The 20,344-nt window shown below is 49.9% G+C and overlaps 1 protein-coding gene across 1 annotated transcript; it reads right to left on the reverse strand.

Moving 5' to 3' along the window:
* Window positions 1–1,141: 1,141 nt before the first annotated feature.
* Window positions 1,142–20,342, reverse strand: RIBC2 (RIB43A domain with coiled-coils 2). Its single transcript, XM_014864449.3, has 7 exons — window positions 20,030–20,342; window positions 19,213–19,294; window positions 16,911–17,255; window positions 13,293–13,411; window positions 9,977–10,204; window positions 5,357–5,523; window positions 1,142–4,163 (listed from the first exon to the last, which is right to left on the reverse strand). Exons 1-7 carry the CDS (start codon window positions 20,141–20,143, stop codon window positions 4,085–4,087), a joined length of 1,134 nt encoding a protein of 377 aa, XP_014719935.1. The 5' UTR covers window positions 20,144–20,342; the 3' UTR covers window positions 1,142–4,084.
* Between the last annotated feature and the right edge of the window lie 2 nt (window positions 20,343–20,344).

Genomic DNA, 20,344 nt, shown 5'->3' on the forward strand with positions numbered 1-20,344 from the left:
TGGAGACAGCGCTGCAATTTTAATATTTGGAAAACACACAAAGGCAAGAGAAAAACACTTAGAAGCGGCAAGATTCATTAAACGTTTTAAAAATAATTGCATGAAATGATTTCACACCAGACCCTTATGTTGAGAGTATGTGTTTTCCTCGTTAAAAAATGCTCATTAAAAACTCCGGAGTGAGAATTTGGGGAGAGCAGATAATGTGAAAGGGCCAAGTTCTGCATGAAATGGTGTGGGCAAGAGCCGATGAAGTTTTAATTTTCCTTTAAGAGCACATTTGTTAGAGGGTACAGACAGGTGTACAGGTTCCACAGCTGAAGTCTGAACTCGAAGGAGGCACCAACACATAGAAAATGCTTCCAAATGATTTCTTTAGTCAATCTGCTCTTCAGCACAGCCAAAAATGCTGACCCCTGAGTAGTGACTAGTAATAGTAATGGAATTTTGCTAGGTTTTCCTAGAGGAGGGCAGTCCAAAGAAAACAGGCAGAGGAAGATATGAGCAAGAACATTGAGAACTAAAGCTCCTGGTGTGTGGAAAGACAACTAGTGAACACACAAACTATGCTGTGCTACATTCTGCTTCTATGACTTCGGTGGTAGGGATGTCCCTGGGGTGAGATAATGACCCAGGATTTAAACATCGTATTGGCCGTTGAGACACTATGCAGTGGGTGGAGTCTTGCTCATACGAGGATCGCAACAGCCCCCACTACAGATAGCGGACAAAGCAGGGATGGAGCGGTGAAGCCCGGACAGGAACAAAGGTGCACATTTCACTTCTGTGTATTATGCACCCGTGAAACGCTGAATGGACCTTTTCCCGGCTGGGCCGTCTGTAAAGTAGGGATAAGAGGACGGAGACAAGGGAATTCAGCTTTAGGGTTATGCCCCAAGGCTGCAAATAAACGCATTTTGTACATCCTCAGCACTTTGTAACTACATAGGCTGAAGAACCACAAAGTCAGAGATATTACTCAACTAGAACCGGCTGGCGAGGCCAGGAGCGACTGGATACCTCAAGGGAGGATCTTTAAATTATGTAGTATAGGGATAATCCTTCATTTTTTGGGTTTTTTCCCTTCATTGTTCTGAACACTAGAACTTGAACTCATGATAAAAGTTATCTTCTTATTTTTAAACATTAGTAGACTTTATTTTTCAGAGCCGTGGTAGATTTACAGAAAAACTGAGGGGAAAGTACAGAGACTTCCCAAATAGCTCCCTCCCCAGTTTCCCCCAGTTTTAACATCTAGCATTAATGAGATGCATTTGTCACAACTGACAAGCCAATACTGGTACATTCTTATCAACTATAGCCCACGGTTTACATAAGGGTTCGCTCTTTGTGTTGTACATTCTGTGGGTTTGGACAAAAGTATAATGACACCTATCCACAATTACAGTATCTTACAGAACAGCTTCATGGCCCTAAAAATCCTCTGTGCTCTGCCTGTTCATCCCTCCCTCCCTCCTTCCAGCCCCCCGCAACCACTGATCTTTTTAGTGTCTAAAAAGTTTGACCTTTCCCAGAATGTCGTAAAGTTGGATGGAGAGGGCCCCACATCTGGACCCTGGCTTTGCCTTCCAGCCAGGGGGAAATCACTTGAACTCTCCTCTCCTGTTTTCTCTCGGCAGGATGGCGATCATGACATCCAGCGACGTCATGGGCGTTTCCAGAAGCTGCCCAGCAGTGGGCCTGGGGCGCGGCAGCTTCATCACTGGGTTCATTTTCCCGCCTAACTACAGGGAGTGTGTTGTGCTGCTGGTCACCAGCAGAGGGCGCACCTAAAGCAAGCGAGGGCCGGAAGTTTTTGAGCCTGGCCTGCCTTTTGGAATATTTTTTATAATGATGCAAAATTCAGAATTAAAGCAAGCCTCTCCACGTTGGACCCGTGATTCCAGGCATATAAATGTATTACTGATGGCTGCAGCAGCCTCTGAACGCTGTGTCCCTTCTCACCTGCGGCCATCAGCCCCATGTAGGATTCCACCTTGTGCTCCTTTGTGAGGATATAAAAGTTAGACCAGAGCCTACTAGACTGTGGGAGATCCTAGCACAGCACCCAGGGCTTGAAGAGCACTAAATGTGCCCTTCACCTCCCGTCTCTCCCTTTATCTCCCTGTCCAGTCACAGGAGGACTAACAATCTATATGGGCTGCCACTCATCCACCGCCAGGACCCTCTCCAAAGCATGGCTTCTACAGCCTGGGCACCAATGTTCCTAACAGGATTATCCTGGGAGGCAATGGAACCAGGTGCCCCTCTGTATTCCCCTTATTATGGGTTGAAATATGTCCTCATCAAAACATATGTTGAAGTCCTAACCCCCGGCACCTCAGAATGTGACTTTATTGGGAAACGAGGTCATTGTAGATGTAATTAGTTAAAATAAGGTCACTAGGATGGGCTCTAATTCAATATGACTGGTGTCCCTATAAATTTGGACATAGACACACACAACTGGAGAATGCCATGAGAAGATGAAGGCATAATTTGGGGTGATGCATCTACAAGCCAAGGAACACCAAAGATCACCAGCAAACCCCCAGAAGCTGGGAGAGACACGTGGAACAGAATCTCCTTCAGTGCCCTCAGAAGGAACCAATCCTGCTGACACCTCGATCTTGGACCTCTGGCCTCCAGAACTGCGAGGAACTGTAAATGCCTGGTGTTTAAGCCCCCCAGTTTGGGGTACTTTGTTATGGCAGCACCAGGAAACGAACACACTCCCAACCTCCTTCCCCAGAGAGAATGTACTCATCACTGTCAATCATTCAGGAACAGGCCACTCCTGCTCAAGAAACAGGGAGGTCCAGGAGGTTAGCAGCTGTGGCGATGGTGTAACTTGGAGAACTGCATTTGTAATGCATGAATATGGATGCCTCCACAAGAGCTGCCACTTGTGACTGGCCCTGTGCATATGGCCGCTCAGGAAACCTACACGGAGGAGGCAGAGGTAACTTGGCAGGAGCCACTCATCTTGGGCCTGGGAGCCCGAGACCCCAATACCGCTAGACATGGCCTCCCCGACTCCCTATAATAAAATGCCTCCCTTCGCCTCCCCTCTGGCAAATTTCAAGTCACTCTTCAAGGCTGCAGTAGACTACTAGTTGTCCCCCAATAGGTATTCTTCCATTTTTTATACCATTAGAGGATTATTGCCTGGTCACATGGTTAGCCAGCTCAGTTTCCAGCCTCCTTTGCAGCTAGGTGTGGTCACATGACTAAATTCTGGCCAATAGGATGTGAGCAGAGGTGAAATCTACAATTCTCATCTGCGTCCTTCAGGAAAGGAGCATGCTGTCTCTCCCTTCTTTTTCCCCTTTCTCCTTCCTGCTGGCTCGAATGTAACATGATGGTGGGAGCTGGAGCTGCACTCCTGAACCATAAGATGGGAGACGGCAGGGCAATGAAGTAGCACTTGTCAATTGGACTTTATCAGCACAAGAAATAAACTAGTGCTTTGTTGAAGTCGCTCTTGTTTGGGGTCTTTGTTACCAGGAGCCAGGGGTGTGAAGCGGTTGAGAACAGACTCCCCGGGTTCAACCCCAGCTCCACCACTGCCTGTCAGCATGACCTTGGGCAAGTCACTTACTGTGTCTGAATCTCAGGCTCTCCACCTGGAGAACGTGAGTGATAAAAGTACCCACCACTGCTGTTGTGAGGATCAAAGTAGTTAATTCCATGTGAAGTGTTTAAACCGATGCTGTGCACATCGTGAGTGCTCATGAGCATTAGCCAGTGCAGCAGCTGAACCGGGGGCCCAGGCAACACACAGGCCCGCCTCGAACGTCATTCTCTCTCTAGAGTGGCCCTTAGCAGAGCCATGTCCATTCCATCCCTGTATCCACAGTGCTCAGAGCTGCACTAGAGACATCACTGAGCTGTGCTGAGCAGAAACTAACGCTCCTCGTAGAAATACAAGGGAGAAGTTGAATTAATGTTTTGTCCACAGTGGAAAAATAAAGTTGAAGGGTACTTCTGGACCAAGGAGTGTATGTTTTTAATAAATGTGACTCTTGGAGATTCTCTTATCTTAAACATAAATGAGTCAGAGGAGAAGAAAATGTCCTTTTCATTAACGACTTCCTGTATTAAATTGTGCAAAATAATCTTCAGTGGGACGATTTGTATAGACTTCCTTCATGTATTTTTTCCTGATAATAAAACAAGGAGAAAAAATATCAGCAAACGCCTGACTTCCTAAATAGTCTAATCTTTTTATACAGGAAAAAGGCTGCAAACGTTTTATCACTGTGTGAGCCCCAGGAGACAGGATGCATTCCGGCCCCGTGAGCTCAAGGGCGGAGGAGAGGGGCATGTCATCATCCCAGAGCGGTTAGACTGGGGACTGGCGCCGGCGAGATTTGGGTATATCTTAGAATTAAATCTCCATGGCATGACTTTAAAGACATTTACTCATCCCACTGGGTTTCCGTCAGATCATCTCTTAACGCTCCATTTAGGCCCCCAACAGAAATGACCAACCACTGCCAGACCCATTGGTAAAGAGATGTCTCACTGGAGAAAACAGCAGCAGACCCTTCTGAGTTCAAGCCAAGAGCTTGATGAATAGAGACAAATAAGTAAATAAATGATGTGTATTTTAGTGACAAGTCTACCTACCGATCTGCATTTGGCATTTCCTGTAGCTGGAAGTCTGAACTAATCTTGGGGCCTGTCTATATGAGGTCGAGACTCAGGCTTGTTCTTGGCAGACCAGGAGCCCCTCCCTCTGCCCGGAGAGTCCTGCCTGCAGTGGGAGGCTGGCACCATCCTTCTCCTCCACGTTCGAGCCACGCAGCCTCCTCGGGGAAGCTTTCCCGACTCCCCCAGGCCCAGTCAGTGCCCTCTGCCTACTTCATCACCAGCATCCATGCCTGAGCTCGCTGGGTGCCCAGAGGAGGCTTGCCCACGGAAGGGGTGTTTACAGGATGAAGGCACAGTGGAATCTCAGATACCCAGCTTGTGTGGAGACCACGGGTTTCCAAGCACTTAACTTCTGGCTTCTTAGCTCTGAGCCCGTCTCCCCTTTCTCTTTGAATCCTTTGCCAGGAGGCTGTGTCACAGCCCAAACCACAGCTGCTATGGGGCCTCTGGTGAGATATGTACTCACAGTCGTGGACACTTTGGGTAGGAAAGATTTGGGGAGGGTGGGCCAGGGCCCCAGGAAAGCTGGCTGCCTGCTCTAGAGGGGCTGCATGGCCTTTCCCCTCCCTCCCCCCCACCAGCCTGATCTCCCCTCTGGTGCCTCCCAGCCCCATCTGCCCTCCCCTTGATCTTCCCCTGTATCCCCCATCCCCTCCCTGACCCCTTCCCTCATCCCCCCACCCCCCGCGCCTGCACTCACTGCAGAAGCTGCTCCTTGGCCAGGTTGAAGTTGCTGCAGTCCAGCGCCCTGCGCAGGTCGCGCTGCTGCCGCTGCTGCTCCCGTTCTAACAACAGGACGGAGCGAGCCTGCTGAACCCTCTGCTGGTCCCAGTCCAGGTCTCGCTGGCGCTCTTCTTCCTGAAGCCTCTGGAGAGAGGAGAGGGGACCCATCACCACCTGCCCCCAGCAGGAGAGCCCCAGGCGATCCACAGGGAGAACCAGCCTCTCCTTTTACAGATGGGGAAACTGAGGCTCAGAGAGGGGGCAGGTAGGTGAGCAAGGCCACGAAGGAAATCAGAGGCGACCCCCTGCCTGCCATCATTCCAGGTTGCCCAGCCACTTCCCACTCGGTTCCAACAGCGGCTCCCAGCCCTGAGGGGGCTCCGTGTGCAGAGCCAAATGTCAGGTCCTCTGCATCTGGGACGCTACCTGTGGGGCAGGCTGCTCCATGGGGCCCAACACCGGGATCACCTGGCAGCTTCTAGAATGTCCTGACACCGCAGCCCCACCCAGGGACAATGATGGGCTCACGGGTCTTGGGGGTGAATTTCTGCATCTCAGCTCCTTGCTCATTGCTTTCCAGACCCCTCTGTAAAGACCCCTGAGTCCTAGAAGAGGAAACTGGATCCATGCAGAGGGGAGGGGTCGCCGCCCCAAATGTGAGCGGTTTTGTCAGCCGTCCTGAGGGTGAATTACTTTGTCAGCTCACCCTGTCCCACAGGCAAAAGGAAGCAAAACTGGCGGGCTGGGCCTGAAGACGAGCACCCTGCTTCTTTCTGTGGGTTTTAGGGCTGAGCTTTCTCCCGCCCCGTGAGCAGGGGTACAGTGACGCTGGGTCAGACCACCACCGGGGCAGATGGGCTGGCAGAGGCCCCGGCCCCCACCCAGGGACCGAAGGGCAGGCTGGGCCTGGCTTTGCCTCCTGTAGGCAAGTCACTTGGCCCCTCTGAGCCTCAGTTTCCTCACCTGTAAGGAAGCGACTCACAGGTGCCGAGTCACGACACAAGATGCTTTGTCAAGAATAGTGAATGACATGGGGACAGACTTGCCTGGACTAAGAGAGGACAACCTAACTATTCTTTGCATGATCTCAACCGTCAAATTATCTCACACATAGAAAAGGAAGGGGGAAGAAAGGCCACCGAGAGGCATTCGGAGGCGAGAGGAGAGGCAGTATTCTGAGTGGTGAGATTCACTGTGGGATTTTTTTCCCCTTTGTGGTTTTCTGTCTTACTTTTCTATAAAGATTGAGAATCAGACAAAAATGCTGTTTTCAGGACAGACAGCCAACCTTCTTTGCCAGACGGTCGGGCTGAACTGCAGGAGTAAAGGACAGAGCAGGGCCTAGCAAGGTGACCAGCATTCTCTACGTCACCACACCAACCTCAGGGCTCCTCTCGCCTGGGGCTACTTCCTTGCCCACCCCCGGCTGCCCTCGGCTCCCAACATCCCTGCAGCCTCTCACAGACGTTTGCACCTCTGGACCTGGAGGTGAGCAGGCAGGTGAGCTGTGCCCGCTGCTCCCCATCTCGTGGGCCATTGCCATTGCCCCGCCCCCTGCACCTCCCTGCTTGGAAGCTCACACTGACCACAGCACCCACCACCCCACCTGTGCGGTCATCTGCCGAGCCTGGGGCGGCCCTGGCCACTCTTGGCAGGTTTGAGAACCCCTCTGAATCTCTCCTGCTGTCATCTTGAGCGATTTCAGTGCACAGAGACGACCCTTTCTTTTCTCTGACTTCTCTGCCTCCTGTGCAAAGACCTTGTCTTGACCTGTCAGTTGTCACTCCCTGGGTACATCTACCAGTGGTCCTCAAACTCCAGAGGCATCAGAGCCCCTGGGGGCTTGCTAAGCACTGACCACAGCCCCACCGCAGGGTTTCTGATTCAGCAGGGCTGGGGCGGGGCCTGGGAGTCTGCATTTCTCTCAAGTTCCCAGGTGATGTGATGCTGCTGGTCCGAGAGCCCGCTTTGAGAACCTCCGCCCTCATCCTGTCATTACCAACAATGCCACCCTCCCTAGTCTCACCCTCAAGGGTCCCCTTCACCACCATGCTGACCTGCCCTCTTCTGCTCTCTCTCCAGCACCCTGATTCCAACAGCTATTCCACCCTGATGACATCAATCCACCGACAGCACACTTTTCCACTGTCCCTGGTGCTCCCGTGTCCTCATCACCCTCCTTGTTCAGCCCAGCGTCCACGCCTGACCCCGCCCCCCTGGCAGATTCCTTGCATCCTTGAGCTTCTCACTTGGTCAGACTTGCTGGCAAGCCCTGACCATGGCCCCAGCCAATTCTCCCCTTACAGTCAAGCGTGGCTGTGCTCAGGGGTCACTTCAAGTTCATGACCGCGAGCCTCCATTGGGTCCTTGGCACTGCCTGGCCATCCTGCCCCTTCCCCCAGGCCATTCCTTTCCAGGTACCCTAGATGACCATTTAGCACCTTGTTGTATGTCCTCAAACCCCCAACCTGGACCCCTTAGCCTTCCCATTTCACCAGGAAATAGGGGCTCAGGAAGAGAAGCCCCACCAGCTGCCATGCCCACGCCCCTTCCCATCTCTGCTTGCCCCTGCTCCACCCCCATCGCCACGGCCACAGGTGATCAGTCTGAGCTCCTGTCCACGCCGAGCCTCAACTGGTGCTCTGAGTCCCTTGTTCTCCTGCCACCCCGGGGACGTGGCTGAAGCAAGTCTCTCCCCATCTACTGCATCCCTCTCGTGGAAGGACAAGCATGCTGTTATTTGTACAATCAGAAAAACAAACAACTTCTGCATGACCCACACCCCCCACCAGCTGCCACCCCATTCTCTGCACCCTTTATAGCAAAGTGCATTCAAAACGTTGTCTGCATTTGCTGTCTCACTTCCTCCTGCCCCTTCTGTCTCGAGCCCATTACACAGGCTCCCACCTCCACCAAAGATGTGACTGCCACCGTGCTGGCTCCAGCGTCTAGTCGGCAGCCCAGCAGCGGTGTTTGACCCAGGGATCCCCACCCTCCTTCCAAAACGTTTCCCCTCGCTTGGCCTCCAGTCCCTCCCACCTCTCTGGCTGCTCCGTCTCAGGCTCCTTGGCTCTTTATAAATGGCAGGGGGTCCCAGGACTCAGTCCTCAGATCCCTTCTCCTCCGTCTGCACTCACTTCCTGCATGTTCTCATCCAGACCTTGTTCTGAGCTCCAGACTGTATGTCCAGCTACTCACTGGGCTTTACTTGGAGGTTGTGGCAGAAAATATTACTTGTCCCCCAGTAGCCATTTTTCCTTCTTCCTTAATAAAAGAATCACTAGCACTTCAGAGCCTGGAATAAACACTACATTTGCCAGCCTTCCTTACAGTTAGGGGCAACCTTGTGACTAACTGTTGCCCAGTGGAATGTAGGTGGAAATGTCTTGTGAAACTTCTGGGAGGTGTCCTTAGTGTTCTTCCCCATTCCTTCTTCCTACTAGCTGCAGTATGCATGTGATGGCTGGAACTCAAGCAGCCATCTTGCACTAAGAGGTGGGAGCCAGGTGCTGAGAATGGCGGAACTTCAGTCAATGACCATGGAGCTGCCATACCAGCTCTGGACTGTTTTCTTAAGGATTTGGTCTACACACAGAGATAAAATTCTATTTTGTTTAAGATGCTGTTATGTGGGGTTTTCAACTGAATCCTAAGAGATATAGATGTCTAAAGAACATTGCACGCAGCATCCAAAATTGCACTTCTTTTCCCCTACCAACCTGCTTCTCCCACTGTCTTCCCACCTCTGTAAATGCCAACTCCATCCTTCTCATTGCTCAGCCAGAAGGCCTGGAGTAATCCTTAACTCCTCTGTCTTTCATATGCCACATCCAACCCTTCAACCAATCCTGTTGGCTCTACCTTCAAAACAGGTCCAGAATCCGACGACTTCTCAGCACCCCTGCTGCCAGCACCCTGGACCCAGCCAGCATCATCTCTTACTGGACCACTGCAACAGCCTCCCTGGTGATCTCTGTCTTTCCCCCTCGACCCTCTAGAGTCCACCCTCAACACAGTGGCAAGAGGAACACCAGTAAATGTAAGTCAGCTTGTGTCACTCCTCTGCTCAAAACCCTCCAGAGCTCCCTCTCTCAGTCACAGGAAAAGCCAAGGTCTTCCCCAGCAGCCCGCCAGCACCTCTCAGACCTCCTCCTGCCCCTCACTGCCCCAGGCTCCTCACTCTTCTCTGAACAGGTCAAGATGGTCCTGCCTCAAAGCCTTTGCCCCTTGCAGTCCACCCCACCTGGTCGTCCTTTCCTCAGATATCTGTGTGGCTGGCTCCCCCCCCCCCTTCAGGTCTTTGTTGCAAGGTCACTTCTCAGTCCCCAGTGACCCTCCTCTGCCCAGCACTCTCCATGCCCTTTACCCGGACTTCCTTTCCTCCCCAGCACGCACTATCCAGCTGCCTCATACACGGATGCAATTATCTGGCTCTTGTCATCTCCCCACTAGAACGTAAACTCCTAGAGGGCAGCTTCCAGGGCCGAATGTAACACTGGCTATAACTAGACACGCTCGAGGAAGGCAGAGGAAGGCAGAGGAAGGCAGCAGGAAGCACACAGTCTGCAGGCTCTGTGAGGAGGGGTGGGACAGGCACCAGCTTCTCCTGGACTTGCTGCTTCTGAACCAGGCGGATCTGCTCCAGCTGCTCCCGGGTCATGCCCTTCCAGCGGTCGGGGACCACGCGGTGCAGCCCGAAGGAGCTGGCTGCCTGCTGTGGGTTCTCGGAGAGCAGGTCCCCACGCAGGAGGTTGGAGATCTCAGCCAGGTTGTCCTCCTCTTCTTGTTTTTTCTCTTGAATTTTCCTTTCTGCTGACTCCAAGGCCTACGCAGGGGAAGACATTAAGGAAGATGCTCCAAGTGACCCCGGGGGGACTGAGGCACAGGCCGGCAAATCTCACTAGGGCCCTTGAAGGAAGAATGCCCTAAAGGACACCAGGGACAGGGTTAGGGGTGGTGGTAGACTTGTCAGACATGGATGTGGGGAAGCCCTTGGACCCCTGGCTGCTTGGATGATGCTGGGATGAGGGAAATGCTACCTGTCGGTTGTGTGCATAAGAGCTGCAGCTCTTTGCACAGGCTTGGCAAAGCAGGGAGCTGCCTCCCCACCATTAGGTAGCCACCTCCCGTCAGCTGGACCTCACCCACCCCAAAGCAGTGCTCTATGCCCCTCCCTGCGGCCCTGGTCATCCTTGGACAGCTTCAGGCAACAAAGAAAACCCGCAGAGTGATCCACAACAGTGGTAACTTCTAAAAGGTGAACAGGCGTTGTCGCCTCAGTGTTCCTGATGCCCATTAGCCACAGGCCCCAGGCACAAATAAATTCCTGGTCAAATCCCTGCTCAAGTGAGGGTGATGATTGGAGGAAACGGGCCTTGGCTGTGTGACCTGCAGCAAGTCACCTCCCCTCTCTGGGCTACGGTAAAGTCAGGAGATAGAGTATAAGACATTTGTCGGGGTTATCACTTCTCTATAGTAATGAACACACAGGGCTCTCTGCAAGGTGCTGGCCCCCTGCATGTGCTCATGAGGAGGCCAGCTTGACTGTCACAGAAGCACCTGCTCTGCAGCTCGACAGGCCTAGATTCACATACCAGATTTGCCAGTCAGTACTGGGGTGGCCTCAAGAGAGTGTCCCCTCTGAGCCTGTTTCTTCACCAATTAATCATGCCCCTCTGGTAGGGTTGTCGAACACAGTGACTGATAAGAGCAGCCAATTGTTGCTAGGATTGAGAACAATGGCTGTCATTGATTGAGTCCTGATAACGTGCCGGATGTTCCAGTGTGTTTCGTGTACTACCTAGTTTAATCCCACAACAACCTTACGAGCAAGCGTGATAGCCATCACTGCTGGTCACTAAATGTGGCCAGAGCCACACTCTGCTACCCACTTAGATTGAGTGTGGCCATGAGGCTTACTCTGGCCAGTGAAATGTGAGCAGAGGCATTGGGACACTTCTGGGAGGATGCAGTGGGTGGGGGGGTTGGCCACATTCCTTCTCTGTTGTGGTGCTGGAGTCCTCCGGCTCGTGGCTGCTCTGTCCCAGGGCCTGGGCTCCAGGGTGAGCATGATGAGGAGCAGAGCCCCTCAGCCAACCCGTGATGGACCTGCAGCACGATGAACATCAACTTGGTGTTTTAAGCCACTGAGATTTGGGAGGTGTTTCCTACCCAGCACACGTTAGCTCATTCTGACTGTGACCACTGCCCCTGCTCTGCAGGTGATAAAAGAGAGGCTCTCAAGGGGCTCTTCCAAGGCTGCAGACAAGAGCCTGGTCACGCAGTCGGGCTCTAGAGCCTGCACAGAACCGTGACACCACAAGCCATCCCTAATGAATGAGTGCCCCTCGCTGAGAACAGGGGCCTCTCCATTGGGTGTCTCCCCCTGCTGAGCCAGACTGACGTGCTTGGAATCTTCTTTCAAGGACCGTTATCAAGACCCTTGTCTTAACGTCCCAGGCTAATTAACAAAGCCTATTTCTAGTCAGGAACAGGGCTGCAAAAGCCAGAGATGGCTTTCCCCAGGCAGAGGGCTCTCACAGCATCCTCATGAGGAGCTGGGGGACCCGAAAATGCTGGCACACAGTAGGTACACACTAAAAATTTTACTGAGTGAATGAATAAATAAATCGATGACTGCAGCAACACAGCTTTGCAAAATACATACCAGTGCCCAGTGGGAGAGCTCAGTAAACATCTGTTGAATTGATAAATGAAAGAGTGAATAAATGAATGAATGGATGACCAGCAACAGTGAGCAACGGACCAAGAGCCTCATTCTGTCATTAATTTGCTGTGGGGCCTGGAACAAAGGCCCTCTCCTCTTTGGCCTTGTCTGCAAAGTGAAGGGCATGGGCCAGATGACCTCTAAGACCTCCTGTCGCTTGCAGGTTGGTGACCTAGGCTCCAGGGGCCTCGGTCCTGCCCTTGGGTCACCCCTCCCCATCTCTGGCAATTTGCCCTCCTCGTTCCTCTCCCCTGCTGTTGAAGACCAACATTCTCCCTGGTCTCTGGGCCAGCTGCTCCAGGATTGTTGATTACAGATCCCCATCGGTAGAACATTTTTGAGGTTGTGTCTCCAATATATTTAGTTCACAATGTGGTACTATTAGACCATAAAAATAGCATGTACCCCACAATACACACACACACACAAACATGAGAATTTAAAATGATGACGTTAAAAATAAATACGAAGCAGAGTTCTAATCATCTTCCTGTTCTCCCATGGGTCCTCTTGCACACTCTCCTTTGCAGACCATGGTTCTAGACAACCAGCTAATCTGATCAATGAGTCCAGGCCAAGCCCTCACCCTGCCCAGGAAATATAACTACATTTGGAAAGAACACCTGGAGAGAGAGTCTAAACTCCAAAAGGAGTAGAGAACTTGAAGCGACTTCGGCACATGATTGCCAGAGAGAGCAGTGTTTGGAGGAAGTTGGGCAGAGTTTAAGGAGAAGGCAGCTGTCACAAGACCCTCAAAGTTTGTGTTATCATCATAGCAGTTGTTCCCTTTAATGGGTGCCTGTGGACCTGCTCTTGGTACGGAGGAACTCTGAGAGGCAGTAAAGGAGACTTGAAACTACGACCGGGCGTCAGAGCAGTGCTAGGTGGCATCCGTCTAGGTAGACGGCACTGTCCTCGTGTTACAGAAGAACCCGAAGTTTGGAAAGGTGAACTGTCCCCCAGGTTGCATGGCTAGTTTTGTTAGGCTTTACACCCAGATTCAGAGCTAAGGAGCAGGGGCTGGTTCTCATCCATCTCTGTAACTGGGCAGCCCCTGGCAGGGCCCCATTGGGGTTGGTGAAGTGACCTTGTGAATGGACTGAGCCTGGGACCCAGCAAGGCCGGGACACCCCGAGGAAGCAGCTGTGTGCTTTCCTCCCCTCCAGACACTGAGCCCGGGGAATACCTGGCTCTTGTTGAATTCTTTCACAGCTGCACAAACCGCCTTTCTGGTGGCACTTTCCAGATTCTGTAAATGCATGGCTGTTTTGTCAAACTGCAGCCTTGTCTTCACATAGAGGTCCTCTGAAAGGAAGCAAAGCACAATCAAACCGAGTGTGCCCACCCAGAGCTCCTTCCCAGGCCTGCAGAGCACCCTGCAGGGTGTCCACTCACACATCTACTTATCACACTCTCATCCACAGTGTGGGGATGCCTTGGATGGCTGTTGGCAGACTCAGATGAGTTAATTCAAGTAAAGCTCTTAGATTGGTGCCTGGCACAGAGTGTGCGTGATCACTACCATGGATTGGTAATGTCTGCTTTAGATTACTAATGTCTGCTGTGGTCCTGGGATGGAAGGCTGTGGGCTCCTTGCCATCCTTGATCTATCATCCTTACAGTGGGCAAGGGATAGTGGGAGCCCAGAAAAAAGAGAGCTCTGCCTTGGGAACCAGATGGGGCTCCCAGAGGAGCGGGTATCAGGTAGCAGATATTCATGGAGTGGCGGTAGGAATTTGCCAGGACAATGAGGAGGAGGAGAAGGGGACAAAGCAGTGGAGATGAACAGCAAAACACAAAGATTTGGAGTGAGACAGAGCAGCCTCCTATCCCAGCCCACACACTTCCCAGCTCTGCAAACCTGACCTATGACTCAACCTTTCTCAGCCTCCAGCCCTCACCTGTGGGGCAGGACAACACTTACTTTGCAGGCTGGTTACATTAAAAAAGTGTCATTGAGGGGCCAGGCCTATGGCCCAGTGGTTAAGTTCTGCTCTAGCAGCCCAGGGTTTTGCGGGTTCGGATCCTGGGTGCGGACCGAGCACTGCTTGTCAAGCCACGCTGAGGCAGTGTCCCATATAGAAGAACCAGAAGGACCTGCAACTAGAATATACTACTATGTACTGGGGGTGCTTTGGGGAGAAGAAGAAGAAGAAAAAAAAAGAAGACCGGCAACAGACGTTAGCTCAGGGCCAATCTTTAAAAAAAGTGTTATTGATCAGAGGTTCTTGTAGGGGGTTTGTGCCCTGTGGGTCTCTTCATTATCTCCAAAAACAAAGACCAAACTCTTGAGCGGTGAATTTCTGGCCTCTGCTCATCTTCAGCTGCATCTCCCACCTTTCCTTTATCCATCCACTCATTAAGCAGAGAGCTATCAAGAGCCTAACGTGGGGGGCCGGCCTGGTGGCGCAGCAGTTAAGTTCGCACGTTCTGCTTCTTGGCGGCCCAGGGTTTGCCGGTTCGGATCCCGTGTGCAGACATGGCACCGCTTGGCACACCGTGCTGTGGTAGGCGTCCCACATATAAAGTGGAGGAAGATGGGCACGATGTTAGCTCAGGGCCAGGCTTCCTCAGCAAAAAGAGGAGGACTGGCAGTAGTTAGCTCAGGGCTAATCTGCGGGCTGCATGCTTTGCTGGGAGCAGCCTACTTAGTGGTGGGTAAAACGCAAGGGGCCTTTCCTGCCTTCCTGGAACTTACTGTTTAGGAGATGAGACAGACAGTAAACAAACGAGGCCCGAAATAGTTACATTAACACAAATCATGACAGTGCTTGGAGGGAAGGATACTAAGAGCGAAAATGCTGGGAACACCTGACTTGGGTAGTTGGAGGCGGGTGTAAGAGAGAGCTTTTCCAGGAGGAAGCAACATTTAAGCTGAGGCCCGAAGGACAAGAGAGCAGGAGCCAAGGCTCTGAAGTGGGGAAGGACTGGTCGAGATCCAGAAGTGAAAGAAAGCCGGAATGGTGGGGACATGGTGAGTGGGGTGGGGGTGGGCGGCAGGTGACATTGGAGGGTTGAGCAGGGGCCCCAGTGTGCAGGGCCTTGTAGGCTGTGGGAGGCTTTTAATTTTATTCCAGATGTAACGGGAGGCCATTAGAGGGATCTAAGCTAGATGGAGGGAGCGGGGGTGACACTGCTCAACTCAACATTGTTTAAAATGTAGCACTCTGACTCCTATGTTGAGAATGAACCCGGGAGGGGCAAGAAAGAAAGTGGAAGTCAATTAGAAAGCCTTTGGCATGCTCCATCCAGGTGAAAAAGGGCAGTGGCTTGCATTACAGTGGTGACAGTAGGGATGGGAGAAGTGGACAGTTCGAAATATATGCAGGAGGTAGAAGGGATGGGAGTTGAGGATGGCCTGGAGACAAGTCATCAAGAATGACTCCCACATTTCTGGCTTGATCAAGGGAAGGAGGTGCCATTTAGCGATGGGAGGAAAATAGAGGGAGGAGCAGATTCAGAGAGAAACACAGGCTAGTTTCCAGTATGTGGTGAGATGTCTGGTGAGATGTCAAGGAGGCATCTCAAGGACCGAGTCCGAGGCTGAGACAGAGGCTCCCAGTCAGAGATGGAAATGTGGAGCACCTGGGAGACGGACGAGATTTTTAAAGCCCTATGAGTGGATTATTTCAACAAATATTTATCTATGTGCCAGGAACTAAGGATACAGTGGTGAACAAGACAGATGAAACCTCCTGCCTTCATTGAGCTCAGGATATGATACTGGGGAGAGGGGTAAGAAATACACAACCACACAGGGTGTCAGTGATCAATGTTGTAAATAAAGCAAAGGAAGGGATGGGGGAGGGTAGAAGGTTGCAATTTAAAATACTGTGGTCATGGGAGGCCTCACTGATGACATTTTAGCAAAGACCTGCAGGAGGAGAGGGAGCCAGCTGTGCAGATATCTGGGGAAATATGTTTCCAGGCAGAGGGAACTGTAGGTGCAAAGGCCCTGAGGCAGATGTGAGCCTGATACACTCACCCTCTAGCAATAGCGAGGAAGCCAGTGTGACGATGATGAAATGAATGAAGGGCAGCAGCAGAGGAAGAGATAAAGTCAGACTGTGAAGGCCGTGTTGTTCCTTGAAATAAATTTGGTGTTTACTGAGTGAAATGAGGAGCTATTGGAAGGTTCTGAGTGAAGGATCTAGTTTAACTTTTAACAGCATCATTCTGGCTGCTGGGTTGAGAAGAGACTGTAGGGGGACAAGGGCAGAAACAAGGAAACTAGTTAGTGGTTACTGCAATAATCCAGTTGAGAGACGTTGATAGCTTAGTCCAGAGTGGTAAAGGCAGAGGTGGTGAAAGGTAGCTGAAATTTGAGATGACTTGCTTCTGGGCAGGACGTGGCGTTTGAGAGAAAGGAAGGAGTAAAGATGACTCGGGGTTGGGGCCTGGGCAACCAGAAGAATGGAGTTCCCATTGACAGAGGTGGAGGTCAGGGTTGGGGATGGTCAGAGCGTCTTACTGGACTCGTACTGTGGGCTAGCCCTCTGTATTTCCAACTATCTTCCCAGCAGACTGTGGGCACACTGAGGGCAGGGACCATCCTGAGTTACTCCGCGCTCCAGCACCCAACTGGAGCCCTGACACAGAGCACAAGCTCAGAAAACGTTCCCCGCACAACAGACGTGTGGCTGAGGATGTTTAAATCCTGGACTGCAGGCCCTGATGCCTCTTGCCCCACACGACCAAAGCAGCACGTTAGTAGGACTTAAAAGACAAAATGAAACAAGAAAAAAACTGGGGGTTGTTTGTTGAAGAAAGTATTGAGACCAATTTGTCTTCTTTGCCTTATTACCTGCACGTTTTTGTTCTTCACGGGCATTCTTCCATTCACTTTGCTGTTGCAAGGACCATTCTCTGTTTTGTTCCTGTTGGAATTTCTTCCTCTCGCGGAAGTTTAAATCCTCTCCCATGAATTTCTGCATTCCTGAAACTGTATTCCGAGCATCATTATCTGACTGCCGGGCTGGAAGGTCTTTCTTAAGGGCAAGGGGGTCAGACAGGTCAAATTCACGGCGAGTTTCTGGCTTCTGAAAGTTCTGCTGGAAGTCATTGATAGCTTTACACAGATCTCTCCTCTCTCTCCTTTCCCGCTCTTCTAATATGCATGCGATTTTGTCATTTTGCCTCATTTCAGCAGCTGGAAGAGACATAGCACATCCATAAGCTTCAGATTCAGTGGAAAAAAAAAATTTCAATCCACCTTAAAAAGTAATTTTTTTATATTTTTGATTCTAAAAATAATTCGAAAGGTAATTAGAATGGCTAAAAGTAATTACGCACTTTCACCTTAGTAAAAGTGATTCTAAAAGTAATACCACCCTTCAAAAAGGTAACACAATCATTAAAGGATTAGTATCCTGAATATACAAAAAGCACCTACAAATCAATTTAAAGAAACCTGAATGATCAATAATCTTGTAAAAAGATGATCAGCCTCATAAGATGGGAAATATCCAAGGAATTGGCAAAATATTTAAAATGCTATTAACAGCACATTTTAGTAAGGATGTGGGGAAACAAGCGTTCTCATTCACTGCTTGTGGGAGTGTAACGTGGTATACTTATAATTTTGGAAAGCAATTTTCCAATATCTCATAAAACTAAAAACCTACAAATCCTATGACCTATCAATTCCACTTCTAGGGATCTCTCACTCACGTACACTGGGGACATAATGCATGGAGAATCATTGTAGCATTGTTTGTGGTTATAAAAAAAACTGGAAAAAATCTAAATCAGCCATCAGTAGGGGAATGGATAAAGAAATTGCGGTTAAGTCATATAACAAAATATCATAAAACAATTAAAATTATATGTAGATCACTGAATAATTCCAAAAATACACTGGTGAATTTAAAAAAGTGTTATAAAAGGATCCATTCAATATGACACCGTTGATGTACAATTTTGAAACACATTGTCATGGATACACACACAAATAGTACAAGTACAAAAAACATGCAGGGGAGTGGTGACAACACCGAGAAGGGAGGGCTAGGAAACTGACGAGGGAGGGGAGAGCTTTAGCTCTCTCTCTATATAACATTTAATTCTCAAAAAGCATTCTTAAAATAAGATATCTAAAGCCAATTTGGCAAATGTTAACATCTAATCTGGTGGTGAGTATGTAGGTGTCTGTCACATTGTTTTTGTTAAGTTTGAATTATTTTAAAACTAAAGTAAAAAAATGGTAAAAGTTTTAGAAAATATGGAACAGTCTAAGAAGAAAATAAACTTCACTCATCAGTCCATCACTTTAACATTACCACTGCTAACATTTTGGTGTATTTCCTTTCTGCCTTTTTTCTAAGCATATTTTTATAGTCATGTGAGGCATAATGACGTTTTGGTCAACGACGGAACACACATATGATGGTGGTCATAAGATTAGTACCATACAGCCTAGGTGTGTAGTAAGCTATGCCGTCTAGTTTGTGTAAGTTCACTCTAGGACGTTCCTACAATGATGAAATCACCTAACAGTGCTTTTCTCAGTAGCTATCCTCATTGTTAAGTGAGGCATGACTGCATATATTTTTAAACTTAATCGATAACACATTGCACAATTTTGTATCCTGCTTTTTTCTATTTTAAAAATCTTTGTTACTTAAAAAAAATAAGCTGAAATTGTTGAACATGACGGAGGAAAATGAAGTCTATTTGAAAATTTGATCTAAGAGCTCGAACACTATTATTTGAATCATATCCAGTCCTAAGTCCGCTCAGGGGGGTGAGCTCGGGAGAGTGCGTGGCATCTGTTGTACTCAGTTATCCCCACTAGCAGGTCTTGAACTTTTTGGGAGAAAATGCGTGTGTATTTAAGGTTTTTCATATCCAGTTTTTTTAAGAAAACAGAGAAAAACATACATTTAATCTCAATATATTTCCTACAACCCACATAGAATTCAATAGCTGTTTTGCTTTTAAGAGAAGAAGATCCAGCGCATTGAGTTAATTGAGCACAAGAAATTGTGAAAATTTAAAAGAAGGAAGAGCATGAAAATGACAAGTTTTTACATAGGTGAAGAAATGAGGACTGGAGTCTAAAGGCACACAGCCCTAAATCGCTAGACAGGCAATCAGCAAACGCTCACCAAAGATTTCATCTCTAGCTTTTTCAGTTGCTTCTTTTATCTTCTGGTCGCGAACCTGAATATCCCAGGCTTTTGTGTCTCCCTTGGAATGGAAAACAAGAGGAGAGAGAGTTAGAGCCAGAGAGTTTTATTCAGTTGGTAACAATCCTACTTATCTTTTTGGCCTTGCCCCACTGTAAACGAATTCTCTTAGGTACACATCAGGTCTTTTCAGACTTGGATGCTTTTGCTTATAGTCGGTTCTTCAGCCTGTCCTCTTAACTTTCACCAGAGCTTCCTTCCCTTTTTCTCTGGGTCAACAGATACTCATCCTCAGAATGCTGCTTGGGCATCACCTCCTCTAGGAAGCCCTCTCTGATTTCCTTTCCTGGCCCCAGTCTGTGCTCCTCTCCCTCACAGAACTAACTCCACTGCATTTCAAGGTGACCATTTCAACACCTGCCTCTCCGATGGGCCACTAGCTCTGCAAGGTCATTATTCTTCATCTCCTTATTCTCCATCTCCTGAGCTCAGCTCAGGCTTGCCACAAAATAGGAACTCCACTGGTGTTTGTCAAACGAATGGACTGGAAGGAACCCTTGGCAATGTAGAAAATCTGGCTCAGAGAGAGGAGGGTGCGTTATTTGGTCCGTTAGGGTCTCTCCCATCCGCAGCAAAGTCAACACATCGTGCTGGTTTTCCCCGCCAAAGCCTGGTGCCGTTCGCCGCTGTGCCTGGGTCAAAAGTTTCATTCCAAGGGCTCATCTCCTCCTCTCGCCCCCACCTGCGCCTCCACATTCCCTCCTGCCCCTTTCCCTTTCGGGCCCAAGGGTCTCACCCCGATGATCCTGTTCCTGGCGTTGAAGATCCGCTTCTGCCTGCACAGCTCCGCCTGTCTCCTCTTGGCCAAGCGAAAGTCCTGCTCCAGGTCCTTGGGCTGCACTATGTCCATGACTGGGAATCGCCAAGAGATTCTAAGAGGTTTTAAAACATGCGAGACAAAAAACAAAAGACAGCAACAGTGAAACAAGCTGAAGCCCAAGCGAGGCTGGCTCCTGGGGAGGCGGGGCCGGCGGGAAGCGAGGCCGCTCCGGGGCTTTCAGGCGGTCTCTCTCCCAACCGCCCCGGGTGCGGATCCGGGTTTCCGCGGAAA

The sequence above is a fragment of the Equus asinus genome, chromosome 4 (genome assembly GCF_041296235.1).
Source record: "Equus asinus isolate D_3611 breed Donkey chromosome 4, EquAss-T2T_v2, whole genome shotgun sequence".
In the NCBI taxonomy this organism is placed as follows: domain Eukaryota; kingdom Metazoa; phylum Chordata; class Mammalia; order Perissodactyla; family Equidae; genus Equus; species Equus asinus.

Excerpts from the sequence above, each read along its gene's own strand:
- RIBC2 (XM_014864449.3), bottom strand. The coding sequence starts at position 20,143 with ATGGACATAGTGCAGCCCAAGGACCTGGAGCAGGACTTTCGCTTGGCC. Across the intron at positions 19,295-20,029 it reads CCAGGAACAGGATCATCGGG|GGAGACACAAAAGCCTGGGA; the intron begins GTGAGACCCTTG and ends TTCCATTCCAAG. Across the intron at positions 5,524-9,976 it reads AGCAAGTCCAGGAGAAGCTG|AGGCTTCAGGAAGAAGAGCG; the intron begins GTGCCTGTCCCA and ends TCCTCTCTCCAG.